The 20166-nt window shown below is 35.0% G+C and overlaps 1 protein-coding gene across 1 annotated transcript; it reads right to left on the bottom strand.

Annotated features, from left to right (window-relative positions):
- Positions 1-7432: 7432 nt before the first annotated feature.
- Positions 7433-10878, bottom strand: LOC129003640 (larval cuticle protein 1-like). Its single transcript, XM_054431938.1, has 3 exons — positions 10861-10878; positions 10009-10331; positions 7433-7652 (listed from the first exon to the last, which is right to left on the bottom strand). Exons 1-3 carry the CDS (start codon positions 10876-10878, stop codon positions 7433-7435), a joined length of 561 nt encoding a protein of 186 aa, XP_054287913.1.
- Positions 10879-20166: the final 9288 nt, after the last annotated feature.

Below are 20166 nucleotides of genomic sequence, written 5' to 3'. Positions count from 1 at the left end.
GTTTGATTTATAAACTGGAAAAGCATTCTAAACACGCGCGTATGGCAGACAAACCCCCTTGATGTGTAATTTAAATGCCCACATGCAGCAGACCTATAAACCCAGCAAGTTTTGGTTGGTTTTTAAAAATCACATCCTAAAATCTTTTACCTACAACAGTTTTTTTAACATGCCTTTTCAATTCAATTTTCAGTATCGAAAAGATCCACTTTGTGCCGCATTGTTTACTTACTTTACAGCACAAGTGTGGCAAAGTAACGGACCAATGATGTTCAAGAGTTGAAAGAAAATAAGTAAAATTGTTATGTTTCGGACCCCAGTTTATCAGCTAATATAAGGCTAGTTCAATTATTAAGTTCCGCTGGAAACTCGCACATTCTTTCCTTAACCTAAAACTAACTAAACTATTTGCTAACTAACAGTTGCAGGAAGGTTTATTACATTGAATGATTTTAAATATGACAGACAATTCTTGTGATATATACGAAATATAAGTAAAGGCATATCGTACACTCAGACCCGCCACACCACACAGCCTTAAATAAATTCCGCCGGACTTTTTATTACTTCATTATTATTTTATTACTAGGATGAGTGGCACGTTCTTGTAGTCTTGTTAGTAACTTATTCCTTAGACACAACTGTTAATTAATAGCCTATACAGCTAATGGCAACTAAGGGACCTACAGTTTATAGTGGAATCCGAGCAACATTTTTGCCATGGTTATACTTCTTTACATGTAGGCTAGTTTAATGTAACTGCGCATGGTAACTGCGTACCGCGCCTCGCCGCGCTGCCCCCAGTCGACGTGGGATAGAAACAAATGTATTACTCTAAGGATGTATCACCGACTCCTACAGATTCAGTAATACATGGTGACATTTAAATTATCAAGAGATTATCTAATGACAGAGCTTTTATTTTGAATTATCGAACCTTTTTTTTATTCATCGAATTTTTGGACTGCCAAGAGTAGACTGTATGCGGATGTTTGGTGTGCGGCTTAACGTTTTCGCCAAAATGTCGAGTTCCTTGTTTTATATTTACTTGTTGTTCTGCACGTGCTTCGCAACGGGACAAGAATACTTAAGGGAATACTGTAGGTCACTAAATTTACTGTAAAATCCAGGTACACACACTTACCATAGAAATTATACAGTCAAATCTCAACCGTACTTTCTTGCTAATTTTAATTAATCTCTTCTGCATTTACACTAAACTGTGAGGCAGAATCAAATTAATAACATTATTGTAATGTAAACATCCATATTGAGAATCACAAGATAACGTAGAGAAAAATTAAAAAAACAAACTATAAATAAAAACTCCCGCCGCAGCAACCCTGCAGACTCAACTAATTTCCATTTGCCTGATTTGATTTTCAATTCAACCTATTTCAATAACATAAGGAATAACAAGTACCTTGGTTTGCTGCTACAGGGAGGGTAAAAAAGTGTGTTCTTTAGTAAAATATTAATAGCTTGGTGTAAAATAAATAAATTTGCCAAGTTTGATCATAATATCGCCTTAAACAAGCAAACTACAACAGTTAACAGTTATTCTCTATAAAAAATTAAATGAGAATAACTAATAACCGTAACTAAAAACCGTACAAAACACTTCAAAATACTATAGTTATTTGTGTAACTAGTGGGCAAAGGCCTTTTGCACTCGTGTTACACATTATATTTTTCCTACAGTCACTATAAAGCATATAAATAATAAGTCTTTCAAACACTATACAACACGATTTTAGGTTCAGCTGGCAACACAAATGGTGCCCTAGAGAAAGTAGTACCCGCTCCGGGTCACCGGAATTTTATCCCCCTGGAATTTTACCCCCCGGGCAAAGCTGACGTCACTATGACGTAGTAACCAGAGTGGCCAAAAAGTTGTTTGCGGCCGGAATTTTACCCCCGCGGATTTGGAAGTCTAATGAAAATAGTCAGAGCGTGATTAATTAGATTAGCGATAAAAACCGGAATTTTACCCCCTGTCCATATAACTAGCGTTTAGACAACTGAAGATATACGGGCCAGATTTTTACCCCCCGGAATTTTACCCCCTAGCCCATTTTAGAAATTGAATGATTGATTTTCTTATTTCTGTTTTTAATTAATTGTAAACATTTCATTATTTAGTAGCCTATCTTTATTTATTTATTTTGTAATCTCAACTAAGTAAACAGAATTCGCTGTTTTATTTTGATCATACTAACCAACAGTTGGTTTTAAAGATCGAATCCTGATACTCGAATCTCAAAATTAAAAATAAAAACCTAATCGATTAGTTAATGTTACAAATAAATTAAAGATAGGCTACTTAATAATAAAATGTTTACTATTAAATAAAAACTGAATGAAGATAATTAATAATCATTTTCACTAATTTATATATCTGGCCAGGGGGTAAAATTCCGGGGGTAAAAATCCGGGGGGGTAAAATTCCGGGGGTTATAATCCGGGGGTAGAAATCTGGGGGGTAAAATTCCGGGGGTAAAATTCCGGGGGTAAAAATCCGGGCCGTACATTCTAGGTTTTTATAATTTGATGTGTTCTGATTAAACTCACAACCGTGAAAATATATGTTTAATTCCGCGTTTAATCCATCGAGCTGATGTCGCGAAACTCAAAAGTTCGCGGCCGGAATTTTACCCCCTGGTTTGTGACGTCACGTTTGCCCAGGGGGTAAAATTCCAGGGGGATAAAAATCCGCTACCCCCCCCCCCCCCGCTCCGTATCACTCCGCTATTTTTCCTCGGCAAGAAATGTGCTCCACTTTTGAGAATATAGTTCCGAATGTTTTTGTAATTTGAAGTGGTTTCCGCGCCTAAAAAAATGCTTTGAAGGTATTTTCTTGTTTATTAAGATCGTAGGAATGTTTTAAAAACTTTTAAAAGAAAAGTCCAGAAAGTTCAGAAATACCAAAACGATAAACACGAAATGACGATAATGAAAGTTAAATTGTAGTTATAATAGTCAATCAGCTGCTCATAGTATTATAATCTTTAAGTGTTGCCAACCTATTTCCAAGCGTACATGGATTTCGTGCATAATAGAACCACGCTGTTCTGTGTTGTTTCGTTGGAATCCTGATGTGCGGCAAAGTATAAACCGTACGGCAAAGTATAAATATGCAGAAATTAGCTGCTTTCTGTACTATAAACAGTACAAGGAAGCCAACTTTGTCGGGTGACTGTAGGAAAAATTATTTTTTTAAGCTTTTCAAAGTAGTTTGGAGAGAAATTGGGAAATTTTAAGTTTGAAGGTCAAAAATGAGAAAACCAAATTTTTACCTCTAGATCCCATGGTCCGATCAAGCTGGTTCGTGAACTCGATCCTAAAAACGTTGGATTACACATTTGTACCAAATTTAATCGAAATCGAATAATTTTTGCTCGATTTATCGTGCTAATTGATATATATTGTACATGTGTCCGTTAGCAAGATAATTCGAGCAAAAATTACCCGATTTCGATGAAATTTTGTACAAACGTATAAACCTACCACACACACATATATATAAACATAAATGCGAGGTGAGTTGGGGGTGTTATTGATATATAAATAAATAACGTGTTATTAATTCCCTAACAAACGATACCATGTTCAAAGTATCGGATAAAAAATAGCTGAAATATCAAGATTTTTAGTTTTAAAATGGGGTAAAATAAGGCTAAGCTAGTCAGGTTTGCCTCGTTTTACCTCTAAAAATCATGATATTTTTTCACTTGGTATCGTTTAATAGTTTGGTTTCTGTAGCCTAAGTAATTCTTGAGATATGTATTGTTTTGTAAAAAATACAAAATGGTGGCTAGTGGCTAAACGAATTTTTTTTTACCTATGCTAACATGAAAATTTTTGTTTAGATTGATTAGTACTATCAGCCCCTAAAGTTTGTGACGTTCCTTTATGAACACCCTGTATTTGAATTTATTTGAATGTATTTGAATTTGAACGGATGGCGTTTTTGGCCTCTGGAACATCAAAACGAAAAAGTAAATAGGGCCCGGGTCTTCTTCATGGTCTTGTATTGCTAAAATATTTTTTTAATTGATTAGGTACTGAACTATCCATTTAAACATTACGGTTATTTAATTACATTTGTACAATGGGAGGTTTGAAAGGAGCCTTTAACCATTATAAACTTCCCATCCAATGTAAACAATTTTAGCCCAGAAAATAAATTAAGGTCGGGACCATCTCACCAGAGGGTACTAGAATAGTCAAAGGTACTAGTTTATTGGGTTAAATTAAGCTAAAATAAACAAGACAGAATGCAGTAATACAAACAATATGGAAAGTTCCCCTTAGAAAGGAATTATGATCTTAAAGGGCAATTTATGAAACAATGGATAGTTTTGCGAAAGGTAATTCGTCATTACGAACATTTTAAGTATATGGTTTATGGGGGTGCTTGTTTCTTTGAGGAAACGTATTAAAAGACTACAATTACATTATTATGACTGATGACTCCAGCGTCATGTTCTAAAAAACCCCAAAGTAGAACACAATTCGTTAGTTGAATATTTTTACCATCTTAACTTGTTCATTTTAGTATTGGGGAGTCGTAGCTTCAAAAACTCAATTTGTTACAATACAAAGTTATTTGTATAACTAGTGGGCGAAGTGGTACTTTGCTGCACGCGAGAGAAATGTTTACGCACGAGCCGTAGGCAAGTGTGGAAAGTTTTTGAGTGCAGCTAAGGCAGTTTGCACTCGTGTTACACATTATTTTTTTTACAGTTAATATAAATCATATCAATAATTAATCTTTCAAACACTGTACAACACGTTTTTAGGTTAGGTTAAATCCAAACATTGAACGAAAAGGGAAACGCTGCACCAGTTGATCGTAGTCGTAATATATTTAAGTGTTGTCAACTTATTTTCAAGCGTACACGGATTATGTGCATAATAAAATCACGCTGTTTTGTGTTGTTTTGTTGGAATACTGGTGTGCGCCAAAGTAAGGCTTTCGGTACTATAAACTGTGCAAGGAAGCCCACTTTGTCGGGTTACTGTAGGAAAATATAATAGGTCAATATTTGGACGGCTCTATCTTGAATACGGTTGGGTTGAATCTAATAACAAATAAAAAAATAATGTTTTAATGAAAGTGAGAAAGTCGTAGGGGGTTAATTCACCTTTTGGAATTTGAGTTATATCATTTGATTTTATTTATCAACTGAATTAAAAAATGCACATATTTTTCCTGGTTATAAATGGTATTTGTAAAAATGTTCCACCCAAAAGACTTCGAAAAGGCTATTGCTACAAATACAAGTACAAATATTAACTATGAGTCTACTAAAGTCAATTGTAATGGAAATACTGGAGTAAACCATTGTACATAGTGTGCGATGACAAAAATTAGCATTTTTAATTCAATAGAGTACTAACTTTTTCATTTAATTTAATTAATTCATTTTAGTTAAGAATTTAGAGTGAACAATTCCCTCTTTTGGTTTACCATTAAATGTTATGATTTTTTTCTCACCCTGATTTACCAACATGTTGTCCCATTTTCAATAGTCAATTCAATATTAGATGTAGCAGAGGTTACTAAAGACACGGTTATGGATTTTATTCATGTTATATATTTATTTAAGCCTTTATACGACTAGGAGCTGATAAATCTATCATGATTTCAGATCAGAACCATGTCACGTCCCTAATCAGGTGAGCTCTGTTGCTGCTGTGACGGGTAGTCACCAACATTATTTTCAAAATCTTGGGATTATATTTCAATAGTAAAAGACTTGGTAAATTGGTTTCACAATTCATATACCAGTGTCAGAACATTGGGATTTAGTAGACAGAATCCTTGATGACACGTATCCTCCTCAATCGATCGAGCCATTGAACCCGTAGACTCAGCATTAGTACCTTGGAGAGACTGAGGTTTTAATTGACCGAAAGCAGAGAAGGTATTCACAGGGCCCCAGATTGTCTCAGGGGACACTTCGCCTGTCGCCGGTTTTTTTTGAAGGCGACTACTTTATTAATATTCATACTTTAAAAATTTTGATTGCCCTGGTTATATTTAACCAAACTTTTCAAGTCAATGATTGATTGGTATTAATCCTAATCATTTCTTATCATAATTAATTTCATTTATAATTTCTATTAAATAAAAATAGTAACTATTAATTTCCTTTTTTGTTATTAGAACGTGTCAAGAAGAATTATAATTATTAGCGTGTATTTGCTTACTTATGTAGAGCCTGTAATCATTTTATTATCCATCCTATAACTAATTTTATTACTCTTTGTATTACTAATTTTGTTACTCAATTTATTAACATGGTCAATGATTATTTGAATGCTGATTAAACGTTTTTTTACCTCTCACCAAAGTATTTTTATTATTTAACACGCCCCCGGTCACCCAAAGTATAATCATGACAAATTGGTGGAGGCGCCGTGTAACGATCCCCGTACCTCTCACAGTGTGAGACTACCCGACACACTGCCCTGATGATGGTATCTGTATCGAGACCAAAACGTCAGCTTAGTTCCAACGTCAACAACTCACTTGGAAAACAAAGAAATTTACAGTTCATAGTACCGGGTGTCCGAAAAAGAACTGAAGCAATTGAAATGCAAATACTGATACCAAATAAGAGACCATGTTTAATGTTTTATATATGTGTTTAAAGTTTAGCCTAAATTCTCAAGTTTTATTAGAAACTTAGTATAACTCAATATGAGCACCATTAGTGGCCCGGCATAAATCTGAGCGAAATTTTACCACTTCCCAGGTATCGGTCAGTACTTCAGGGAATGTTGCAACAACACATGCGACTTTTCTCTGTTGGAGGTGATTCAGATCCCGAATCTGCACTGAGTAGACATCATTCTTTCCCACCCCCCAAAGGAAAAGTCCAGAGAAGTCATATCTGGACTCCTTGGAGGCCATTGGATGGGCCCTTCCCCGCCGATCCACCGATCGTCGAAACGAGTATGAAGCGCTTCTCGCACACGCAAACTGTAGTGTGGTGGGACTCCATCCTGTTGAAAATAGTCAGGGCCATTCCCCATCTCAATGTCACCCAACGATGGGAAAACATACTCCCACAACATGTCACATTGAATAGCACCGTTTATATCCCCTGAAATACTGACCAAAACCTGAGAAGATGTCAAATTTCACTTAAATTTATGCCGGATCACTAATGGTGCTCATATCGAGTGATACTAAGTTTCTAATAAAACTTGAGAATTTAAGCTTTAAATACATATATAAAACATGATACATAGTCGCTTATTTGGTATCAGTATTCGCCTTTAAAATGTTTCAGTTCTTTTTCGGACACCCGGTACCTTTTATGAAGTGTAGCCGTGAATCTTTTAATCTAAGAGCTAATTAAAACAAAAGAAAGTGGGTTAAGGAATACAATATTTATAAATTACATTTAATTAAATATGACTACTTGAAGGACGGGGCAACGCTATGGACAGAGACGGGGATGACAGAGCCAACGGGGCGGAACCCATTCTCGTCAGCTACGTAAGAGATCTCCACAGGGATACCCTCCGGGGAGGTGTATCTGAAGGAACCCTTCTTGACGATGACGTTGTCCAAGCGGTCGTTGGTTGGGCGGAGCTCCCCGGTCTCCTGGAAGTTGGCACCGTCTGTCTGAGTGTACCTGTAACAGAGAGATCGGGAGTGAGAGAAGAGGTAGTTTTGGAGGGAGATCTTCAGAGGACTAAGTTTTCTTTAAAGAAACCACCTGATAAAATAAAATAATGGATTGATCAAGTTCATTGATTCAATTGATAGCAAAAACATATGTTGTTGATCATGGAGGCTAGTGCTGGTCTCAAAATTCAAACGTAAACAAAATAAAAAAATTAAAATTAGAAAGTAAAGTGTTTAGGTACGTTTTTCATATAGCCTATTAAAAAATGCTATAGATCCCGTAACATATTATCTCCAAATTAGTGTGAATTAATTAAATGCGTTTTGTAAAATAATCAATTTGCGAATCAATCGTATTAGCCGCAAGATAAACTATTCATTCGTTAAATATAAAATTATGGACTTGACATACCTAAAAATAAATCTTAGGTTTGCACCAATCATTGTTGTCATTAACATATAATATCAACAAGGTATGAATAGGATATACAGAAGTAATATGAAACAAATGTATTCCTCGAGTTATTCTCGTGCTTAGTATAATTTATGTGTTTTCTTTTAAAGATTAGACTAGTGTACCTGTTGCTCGAATTCGAGCAATTGCGAAGCATTAAGGGCGACTCACGAAGATTATGGAAATACTCACGATCTACACAACAGTTAGATATAATCAAAATCTTTTGTAAATATCTTATCTTTTCTCAAAAAGCTGATCTTGTTTTTTAGTGTTTCTACAAATTTTTCCCTCTCATAGCCGCATTAGGTTGTCTATAATAACAATTGAAAATGAACAAAAAAAACATTATTTCTTTTCTTCTACTTGGTTGTGTTCTATGACTTTTTCTATGTTTCCATTGTTTGCAAATCGGTTATTTCAATGATTGCTCAAGAAATGTAGCATATTGTTAATTCAGTTTTATTTTTAGCCTGTATCAAATTGTCCAGGATTTCTCGCTTTTTTCCATTGTAATAATTTCACCAACCCAAGTTTCGTCTACAGATGCAATACGCCAAAGAATATCAAGAGTTACTGTGATATTAGGATTTTCCACTGATTTGGTAATAGAACATTAAAAAAAGACACGATGCAGAAGAAAATCCAATTTAAAATCAGAAAAACCCATTGCAAATACTGTAGGCTACTTCATTTTGACAAATTCAATAAATCACAATTTAAATATTAACAGCTGTTTCATTCAAAAGTAGGGTAGAATTATGCATATGGTCGTAATGTAAACAAATCTGAAGAAGCAACTTTAAAGGCTTCTGGGCAGAGCCCCATGGGAATTTACCTCGTTCCTCTTTTGATGGCTCATCTACAGACCAAGACCTTTCTTTAGAGACCCCTACCAAGTTTCTACGCCCAGCCGTTCTCTCAAATTAGCTGTGACAAAAACCCCGTTTTCCTCCATAAGAATAACATGGGATGGGAATTTAAAGGCCACTGGGGCAGAGCCCCAAGGGAATTCACCATGTTTCTCTTTTGATGGCTCATCTACAGACCAAGACCTTTCTTTAGACACCTCTACCGAGTTTCTACACCCAGCCGTTCTCTCAAAATAGCTATGACAAAGAAAAACAGTTTCAAATTAATATATAGATTAGCCTAGTTAATACAGCTCAGTTCATTACTTTCAGCTACAACTTTCAACAAATTTAATTTCAATCCAAACAACATATATTTTGAACATTGATTTTGATCAGAGTTATTAATTAAAGCTAACCAAAGTGACTTAAAATACGTATTAACAGTTAAAAAAAGGTTTGTCAGCAAAAGTAAGTGCACGTGTATATTATTTAGCCTCAAAAGAGTACAGTATAGTTTTTTAAACGGTAAATTTGCGTGACATATTTCAGAATTGTTAAAGAAGCTGTACTGACGTTTTAAGTACTTTGATGTACTCAAAAACGTCTCTATAACTTTTAGTGTGATTTAGAATAATTTGAATTCGCGGTATTGTTTGTTTTTGAACTGCACTAAGACTATTTGAGCTACACTCGTTATGAAAAAAAAAAACTGTTAAATGTTTCTAAGTTAATCATTAGAGCTAAACTTAAACTTTTCAACAGAAAACAAACCCTATTTATAAAAATCTTAATTTTTATAGTACGGCAGATAAATTCGACCATCCTATTTTACCCAAAGACACCAGTGGTCTGCAAATGCTCAATTCCAAGTGAAATCGTTTCTGGACCCCGATGCATTTTGCCATTAGGCTATCAATTAGTTCTTATATATGACTACAGGTCAACATCATGTAGTAATACGAGCAGGGTTTGACCATACCATTAAAAAAAACGTAAAACATGTAAATGGCGTGGAAACACAAACAAAACACTGTCGTTAACCTAAAAAAACTTACGAGTTTGTGAACTGTCCGCGGTCATCCTGCTGGTAGTTCCTCTGAACGATGCTGATCTTAGGTTGAGCGAAGGATGGGGCAGCGGCTGGGAAAGAGCTGAAGGCGGGGGCGGGTTGGGCAAACGAGTTAAAAGCGGGTTGTGGGGGAGGGGGTGCGGCAAAGCTAGGAGATGCGAAGCTTGGTGCGAAGGGAGCGGGGGCCGAGAAAGGAGGAGGAGGGAAGAACTGGGAGTCTGCGACAGCCGCGACGGCGAGGATGAGGAGGGCGATCATGGCGAAGAGCAGACTGATCCTGCGAGAGCAGTCTGCGTATATATATTGGACCTGTCAACAACCACGCCGTCATTAGAAGAGCCCAAAGGGTTTCAGTCGGTGGGGGTGGAAACTGAGCATCCGCGTCCACCCTTCAGATGACTGGCAAACTAACAACGTCCCTGATTTTTTGGCCAATTAAATTGAATAAATTTCTTTGAATTTTTTAGTGTCTGCGCCAGTAGGATTTTTAAATTGAGGACTCGCAAACGCTTTGAAGGGAAAGCTGGCTAAGCCCATCACATCTTTCTAGATGTGTTAGAAACTGAGTCCGAAATATCACCACTGGGCTAGCAACACATCATATTTTGTTATAATTTCAGTAGTATTATACAATGAATGTGTACAAATAATTCATGTTCTTGTATCAGTGCAAGACCAGAGTGCCCACTGGCTGCGAAACTGTACAGCATCTAGAAAAAAATCAGCCCAGTTGCCAATGTTGCCATATACCAACCCCAAAAATCCACGAATAATCTGACCGAAAGACACAAAAATTATATATCTAAAATATTGTTTCTTTCTACAATGATAATCACACCTGCCGTTCAGGACTCATAATATCTATTGAAAATTACAGATTTTAAATTTATGTGCACGAGTTCTCAAGTAACATGCTGGCATTAAATAACTAGTTATATTACAGGAAATGAAAAAGGAGAACCATTTTAAAATAAAAAAGAGTATCCATTTCTCAAATAAACATTTGTTAGCTTAAATATTAAGGCATTTTAAATAACTCACTTTAAAAATCAATCAATAACGTGATCTTCTATACTATTATAATTATAATACTATTATAAAAAAGAGGTGGTTGCTGTATGTGTGTATGTGTGTATGGGAAAAGTAAACTCGAAAAATACTGGTCGGATTGGGCTGAAATTTGGCATGATGATAGCTCACATTCCCGATTAACATATAGGCATATTCTTATTTCAAAAATCCTTTCGGGCTCCGCCCCAGTGGCTCTGGAGTTTCCCATGTTAACCTTATGAGAAATGGAATTATTGAATCTTAACAGCTGTTTCAATTAAACAAGTTGGTTCTGTCCTATGATGTTCAATAGCATTAAAGTTACAAGGATTACCAACAGGGTGCAGCACTATTATTTCTTTTACATTTATGACAACAGCTAATTTGCAACCAAAAGGTGAGTGAGCGTAGCGAACGAACTTCAACCTGGAGGCGAGTTAGCGTAGCGAACGAGCTAACCTGAAGGCAAGTGAGCGCAGCGAACGAGCTCCAACCTAAAGGTGAGTGAGCGTAGCGAACAAACTTCAACCAGGACGTGATTGAGCCATGCGAACGAGATAATCTTGAAAATTAAGAAGTTAAACGGGGCAAAGCCCGCGGGTTACAGCTAGTACTATTATAAAAAAGAGGTGGTTGCTGTATGTGTGTATGGGAAAAGTAAACTCGAAAAATACTGGTCGGATTGGGCTGAAATTTGGCATGATGATAGCTCACATTCCCGATTAACATATAGGCATATTCTTATTTCAAAAATCCTTTCGGGCTCCGCCCCAGTGGCTCTGGAGATTCCCATGTTAACCTTATGAGAAATGGAATTATTGAATCTTAACAGCTGTTTCAATTAAACAAGTTGGTTCTGTTCTATGATGTTCAATAGCATTAAAGTTACAAGGATTACCAACAGGGTGCAGCACTATTATTTCTTTTACATTTATGACAACAGCTAATTTGCAACCAAAAGGTGAGTGAGCGTAGCGAACGAACTTCAACCTGGAGGCGAGTTAGCGTAGCGAACGAGCTAACCTGAAGGCAAGTGAGCGCAGCGAACGAGCTCCAACCTAAAGGTGAGTGAGCGTAGCGAACGAGCTCCAACCTAAAGGTGAGTGAGCGTAGCGAACAAACTTCAACCAGGACGTGATTGAGCCATGCGAACGAGATAATCTTGAAAATTAAGAAGTTAAACGGGGCAAAGCCCGCGGGTTACAGCTAGTAAATTATAAGAACTCTATGATCACTTAATGAATTAGTATTTACTAATTAGTAATTAATAATATTTATTGAGCACGAAGAATACTTTTAAGGAGAAGGCACAAATTAATGTGTTAACTAAATAAAAAAATTATACCCTTTGGCAAAAAGAGTCTGCCTGAACCGATAAACTAGAATGAATAATGTAGTTAGACAAATTAATTGATTAATTAATTAATTTTTCTAGGAACCCTATGTATTTTGCCTCGCTGCATGTTAAGGGTGTTGTTAATTTCCAATAACCGTTTTTTATTGTATTCAGTTTTATCACAATGAGCTACAAGCTTATAAACGCTCACTCATATCTCACTTTTGTATTTCTAGAAACTATGACAAACATTTTGATTAAAAAAGGAAATGGAACAGAAAGATAAAAGTGTAGAATTAACATAGATAATATGGTAGAGATAAGTTCAAAACTAGAATTAGAAAACTTTTAATGTTTATTTCATTTGCTTTACTACTCAATTTACCAGTAAACAAAGAAAAGTTGCTATCTCTGAACACCCCTTTGTGATTCTTTTAAAACTTATGCTAACTTAAGTGTTTAAATTATGTTATTTATTATTTTTGTTTGGTATTTTTTTTTATTAACCATCATTATTGTAACCTTTCAAATCTAACAAGGTTGCTGCAAACCGATTTCAAATATTTGATCTCAAATAGTTAACTAGTTAAGGAAGGGGTGCATGTTACTTCTCAGCCACCCTGTGGATAGATGAAGATTGTGTTATTGTACTTTATAAACATTAATTAATACAACATTCACACTATTCGGCTGATGTTTAAAAGTTACTCGTTAAATCTACACTATAAAACGTACATAATCTGAACTTTATTAACATTTTATTGTATCTAATGAGGGGGCTGACTCAGGACCTTGACTCGTCAACCGAAGCTCAACTAGCCTCTAACCAGGTAAGCCTAAAATGTACAAATAACTAGGTAATACCTGTGTCACTGGTCAGGTCCAGGATGTTTTGCCCAATGTGAGCGTCTGGTTCGTCATCTGCCTGCTTTTAACCAAACAGGGTTCTTCTCCTGTCCCCAAGTTTGTAGCAATCCAGAATTATGTGCTTTGCAGTGTCATCTTACCGATTGCAAAGACGATACTGTCATTGATGATTGTGAAGGTGTTTCCTGAAATGGTCGTGTCCAACTTCAGCAGCCTGCGAGTGAAGAGGATGCTAGGTTCTCAGAACTGTTTCTTACCATGGTTGTACTAAATGGTTTCGCCATTATAAACGGAATGATTGCAGAAGCGAAAGGAAGGGAGAAGTAAAAAAGATTTATGCAAGAGAAAGCAAAGAAGACAGAAGAGCCTGCAAAAGAATAAGTATGCTGGTCATGGAACCCAGAAGTAAGAAGAGGAAGGGTCTAGGGGTTGCTACCTCGTGATTACTAACCCACAAATAGGCATTCCCTTTGATTGACAGACTACTACCCCAGAGGTGGTCACATTAAACCGTTGCGTCTCCCGAGCGCCGAGGGCAAATGAGTATCCCCCAGCGCCGAGGCCATATATTACCAAAGAGCCTGCTCAGTGGACAGTGATGCAGAAGTGACGAGGGTTAATACCTTCTATTTTAAAAAGGTCTCAATGATTTTAATCTGTGAAGCAGAAAAGGTTAGGTTAGATTAGGTTAATCATTCAAGATTAAATGCGAGCATCTCAAAAGTACGAGAGTTGGTAAGCTGAATTAAAAAATATTCATTAAATGTTAATTAAAATTCGAAACGTATCATGTCTGTAATGAAATGAATGTTAAATTAACGTCATTATAGTGCTACAATGCTCAATTGGGCACACACCTTTACCGCAGTTCGTTGCTTTTGTGAATTACAATTCGGCTGTCAAAACTGACAGATTATGCCAGATAGCCTGCTCGGCGCTGGGGAGACTCGGCGCTCGGGAGACTCGGCATTCGGGAGACGGAATCACATTAAACACACGAATAAAAAAAATGCATTACAATATGATAACTATGAAGCCGAATAGTACCATTGAGTATAAACGTAACGTTTATACTCAATGATATTACTTGTTGAGTTAAATGACAAGTTAAATAAATGTGTTGGCCTTAGTCACTAACAAGACTATAAGATCGCACCACTTATCCTACCCTTATCCATCACCCATATTTGGGTTAAAATAGGCACATAGTGGCGTCCCCATCTTAAATAATTGATATAATTGATTGATTCATGATTAGTTTTAAAATGCTCCACACGTTTTTGGGTGGATGTTATTGATGTGTAATCTATCTATTGGAGGATATTTAAAGCTACACAACCAGGAATTCAATACATATCAATGAAATCTCTCAATGGAGTTTTTGCTGTAAGCGTTTTCATACAACAAACACTGCAGATAAAGTGTAATTCAATGTTTTCTCTAAACTAGTTCTGAACTTCGCCCCTAGCTGCTACACTAACAGTTTGTTTTTACACTAGTTTTGTTTACCTGGCTGAAACTCTTAATTGGTAGAAATAAACATCGTGTGAGTCTGCCACGACACCTAACGTCAAAATTAAGCCAATATTAAATAAAATGTTGGATTTTGACAATTTCAAGGAAGTTTAAAAACGTATTTAGACCCAACAATTCCAGCCATTGTTAGTAAATATAATTTTTCTAAACGAGTATTAGAAATTATATTCAACCAACATAGGCTTATTAAAAATAATTATGTCAATTTACATGTTCAAAGGTTTTGACTTAGATGGGAAAGACATATTATTTATAACTTTACTAAACATAGATACTGCTAATTACGTGATTTTTGCCGAGCACTGTATTCTTCCATTTTTAGGATGAACTGATTCTAGCCCTGAACTTGAGCTCTTCTGGTAATGCCTGTAAGAAGTGAAAGTGTAGTATTCTAGGTCACCAACCCCCGGCAAAATTTAGCCAAAATCGTACAACTTACTAGGGAAAGGGGTGATGGTAATATTAACAATTTATTCTTTATTCATTTTCAAAGGCCAAAACTAATGTACACTGATTGCAAAGACAAAAGCTATAACTAAACAATATTACAAAGACATGCAAACAAGATTGTAACTTGTTGTTACAAAGATGCATATTCAGGGTGTCCCGTAATTAAGTACAAAGAATTAAGGCATAGGTTTATTGGATCAAAATAAAATGAAATTAGGAATAACATTTTTTTGTAAAAATTCTTCTTAAGCATGATATCAAAAATTTTTTGTGTTTTAAATTTAATTTTTTTTAACTATTTCGAATATTTTTCTGAAACTTTGTATACAATTGGATAATACCATAATGTAATAATCATTACAAAATATGTTTTGATTTCAAAATAGCAGTAATTTAAAACTGTATAACTTAAATTACAAAAAAAAAAAACAAAAAAAACGGCTGATTTTTTGGAACGATGCTAGGAACATTTTTATTTACCACTAGCTGTTGTGCCTGTGCTTTGCAACGGGAAAAGGACACGAAATAGAAACATTTTGATCTATACACCTGTTCCCTGTTGTATAAAATAGTTACACATCCGCCAACTCTTTTAGAACACAATTCAACCTTTATAAGCTGTATTGAAACATTTATGGATTTTTAATCTGGTAAGTAGTGTAAACCACCATTTTGGTTTTGATTGATTTTAAATCTTGTGTAGGCTGATATGTAAATATTTTAGCAAATTTTCAAATAACATTTTTACACACATGATTTACCTTCCACTTCCCTATTCACATATCTTTTTCTTTATTTTTTACATTTTAAATTTCAAAATTGAAGCTGCATACTAATTATTAATTTTTAATAAACAATTTTTGTAGGCCAGTCTTCTTTAAACTAAATTACAAATCCTTCCATCTCTACTCACAATAAATCATTAGCAAATCTAACACCAGCTGTTATAAACTTTAGAAATATTGGTGTGCCTTATATCAATAGTATTTAGAAATACGAGCTGTTGGCCCGTCCTACGTACGGGAATCGAGTAGTCAATTAAAACTGAATATGATTCAGAACAGCTAGTTTACAACTTGGTGGCCGATTCACACACACTGGCTTTGAGTACAGTAGCTTTATACCACCTTCCACTGCATAGGCCTACTATCACTTACCGTACCTTATTTTACCTTGGCCACTGAACCCTCTAAAATGATCCTGGCCCCCGTTCTCTTCTATCCCCTGCCATTTCTGGATGACAGGAAGACAGGAAGATACCAGTCTGAAGATGCCTTTCATTACTTGGTCTTCCAAGTGGTCGTCTACCTTGTAGTACTCCTTGGAATACACTTTTAAAAGTTGAAGTATCTTCTCTCCGCCATGCAAAGCCTGCCCAGCCCATCCGAGATCTGAGCCTTTTGGAATGTACCCCTTTATCAAGTTTCTGAATCATACAGTACTACTGGGATAGTTATGATATGGTATGAATCGATTTTGGTTTCTACTGACACCCTGCAGCTTACTGGTCAGTTTTCTGGAGACATACTACACCGGTTGACATTTTCATTACGAATAAAATGTGTACTGTATGCAGTCATACTTATATTCAAACATCTAGAAAAATATGTATCAACACGTAAACCACTTAAATTTTAAAGGATTAAGCACTTATACTTAGACGAATTGCATTTATAACAAAACTTGATTATACGTTTAAAATGTTTAGTTCAAAATTACACTTAATCTCCTGATAACATAGATCTTTTACGGTAGAAAATAAACTGCATTTTAAAGTAAAATATTGTGTAGGCAAACTCTGACGATCAATAATTTTGTATACAAAATACTTGTAACATAAACATTTTAATTACAGTTAGAAACCAGCTGTTAGTAAACAGCTGTAGTAATTAGCCTCAGCGAGAGGCTACAGGGGGGAGATCTGCCTGCGTGGTACTCGTTCCGACCGCAGGCTTCACTTTCCTAAAGTGAGGCTTGAGGTTGGAAGAAAGTAATTTTCTTATTTTGGCCCACAGTTGTATAATGGCCTCCCTCAGGACATAAAGAGCTCCAAATCGTATGGCTCATTCAGGGCCGCAATGCAGAAAAAAATGTAAATTGTAAATGTTTTTTCTTTGTAGTTTTTTGTATATTAAATTTCTGTATATATTAGGTTAGTCTAGTTTTAGTTTGACTTGAGTAAGTTTGAAAATCATGTATATGAAACTCGCTTGTAAATAAAGGCCTTTTTATTTATTTATTTATTATTAGTTAAACCACCACTAAAACTACTTTAACTCGTCCGTCGGCTGCTAGACTTTTTGAAAATTAAAACTTAATTTCTAAAAAACTGAAACCCTAAACTAAAATTATGGCTTCGACATTCCCTAGTTCTCAAAATTATCTTTCTTTCAACACAAAAATCATAAAAATCCGTCAAGGGGTTGATTCAGAATCGTGAAATAAAAAAACCCTGTTTCGTTTTAATATATAGGATTAAAGAAACGATATCTATGCTATAAAATAATCTTGTTTTAACTTCATCGAATAGCAACTGCTAAGCTGTGGCCTAAGAAAAGGTTTACTTTCCCCGAACAGTAGATTAATTACTATGCAACCAGAAAAAAGTAAGCATAAGTAGTGCCAATGTAGAGGATGTTAGTATTATATTTCCAAAAAAAAAACAACTCAAATTGATAAAAAAACTTGATCAGTTGTTTTTAAATTTATTAGGACTAAACATAAACTAAAGGAAATATAAACATTATCTGAATATTAGGAACATTCATTAATAGGTAAATCTGTTTTACTGAATCTGATATGTAGTTTGCACCTGTATGTCATTAATAGGACAGTCATACCCGACTGGTCATTTAATGACGTCGACGGAGTCATTATAACAACAGCTCGTCCTAATGACCAAGGTGACGTGAAATTACACAGATGAGAGCGACGTGCTCAAACTTTATATTAGATTCAATGGTGGGCTCTTTTAGAAGGAATTTAAAATTTAATTTTACTGTTTTTTAACTTCTGAATCGGTTGACTTTTAATAAATTATAGATATTTATTGCGGACATTTTCCATCTCGATGGTAAAACACAAAACCATCACCACCATCAACTACCATGGTGTTAACTCACCAATACCAATGAACTTCAAACAAAGGAAAGTATTAGAAATATTTAAGTTGACACTAAATTACGAAAATTGAATTATATAAGTTTTTTGTAATTTTTTACAAAGACGGAAGGACAAATTAGTCATCAAAACCTTTTAATTTATAGAAAAAATGCTTTGCTTTTGGAATAGGCATATTTTAGTAGGAGGCTAAGCATAGGCCTGGGTTGGATCAGATCAAATTTATACTATTGCTTACAAGTAAAAAATGTCATGTTTTAAAAGTTCCCACAAAAATTATTTGTTACGTGGAGAGCAAGGTAGACGTCCTCAAATGTACTCTGCTATTTAGGCCCTACCTCAATATTTTGGGAAGATTGACGTACATTGACAAATTGAATTAATAACAATTCCATACAGCATCAGTATAATACAAATCTAATATTTCCCCACCCAACTCCTAATTACGAAAAAAAATAAGAAAAATCCTAACATTAATTGTTTTGATACGTAAAACAGTCGTAACCAAAACAAATGAAATCAACCATTCATCAAAAGTTGAAGAAAAGTTATGAAAATACTAACGATAGCCTATTAGTCGCGCCTTTAATTGGTTGTTTGCTAAAACTCGTTCGCAGCATCATAACATGGCGCAGACAAAACTAATAATATCCTGAAAGATGAAATCTCTTTCGTGTTGTATTGGTGTTTTAACGTTGTAAAATGGTTATAAAGTTGATGGTAAGGAAACAGCTTAAGCCCGTCTTTGTCTGATAAATATTGTTTGATTAGAGACTCTTTATAATGTCAGCGAGGAACTCAGTATGCAAGAAACTTTGTTTTTCATTTCAGAGAGTTCAGTGAAACAAATCAAAAGGTGGGAAATTTACTATTTTGCGTCCTAATTAATGCTACAAACATTTTTACAAAAACGTGAATTGATTTTTAGGGGAATACCATATAAACTTTAAGTACTTAAAAATATAGAATTAATTTGATTCAACTGATTTAACTTTCAATTTTTACATTTTAATGTTAAACTCAGTGATAAATAAGCATAACTCTATTTATAGTTCAAACTATTCTCTATTCTACTGATTAATCTTTTTTATTAAAGTAAAATAATCTACTACAGTAAATCATGGATTTCCTAAACCTCCGTATTATTCCGCAATATTAAAAAGATGGGTTTTAACTCCATTGGCCAGTTTATTGATATTGTGTTCTAATTTGTTACACATGTCGATCGCCATCTAATTAAAAACCTCAAGAAGAATCTTATTCGTCATCTCATTGGTTTGAAGACACACGACTTTAAAATTACCCAAACTAAATTACTGCTTGACTAAAGAACTTGAAAAGTCGTAAATAAATGTTTTTAAATATAAGCGAGAATATTTTCTGGGGGAGTAAAACTGAAATTCGTCCTAAAACAATAACAGTTTTTATTTTTAAACAATTACATGTGTTATGTGTTATTTTTACTTATCAAAAACTATTAAACTCATTACAGTTTTAAACTCAAGTGTGGTTTATCCCAAAAAGATAATTTAAGATCCATTATATTGGATTACATCAGCAATTCAACTTGTATCACTTAAGATTGAGTTAAAATATTGTAACATGTTTGCAATATTACTTTGAAACCAGCTCTTGTGCTTAATGTAAACTTGACAACCATTTCAGTTGTCATGAGACAATTTCCCCATTTTAAATCTTTCAGGTTTGAAGAGTCAATGGAATGACAGTTTAAACAGCTGGGTTTTCAGGTGGTTGTTATCAGCTGATGTGTAACTGACACATGTC

Source organism: Macrosteles quadrilineatus, unplaced genomic scaffold (genome assembly GCF_028750875.1).
Source record: "Macrosteles quadrilineatus isolate MER2022 unplaced genomic scaffold, UCM_ALF_1.0 Scaffold_9__3_contigs__length_116548681, whole genome shotgun sequence".
Taxonomy (NCBI): Eukaryota; Metazoa; Arthropoda; class Insecta; order Hemiptera; family Cicadellidae; genus Macrosteles; species Macrosteles quadrilineatus.
This window is presented reverse-complemented; position numbering and strand designations above follow the sequence as displayed.

Coding starts and splice junctions, on each gene's coding strand:
- LOC129003640 (XM_054431938.1), bottom strand. Junction 7,653..10,008: donor CGCGGACAGTTCACAAACTC/GTAAGTTTTTTT, acceptor TCTCTGTTACAG/GTACACTCAGACAGACGGTG.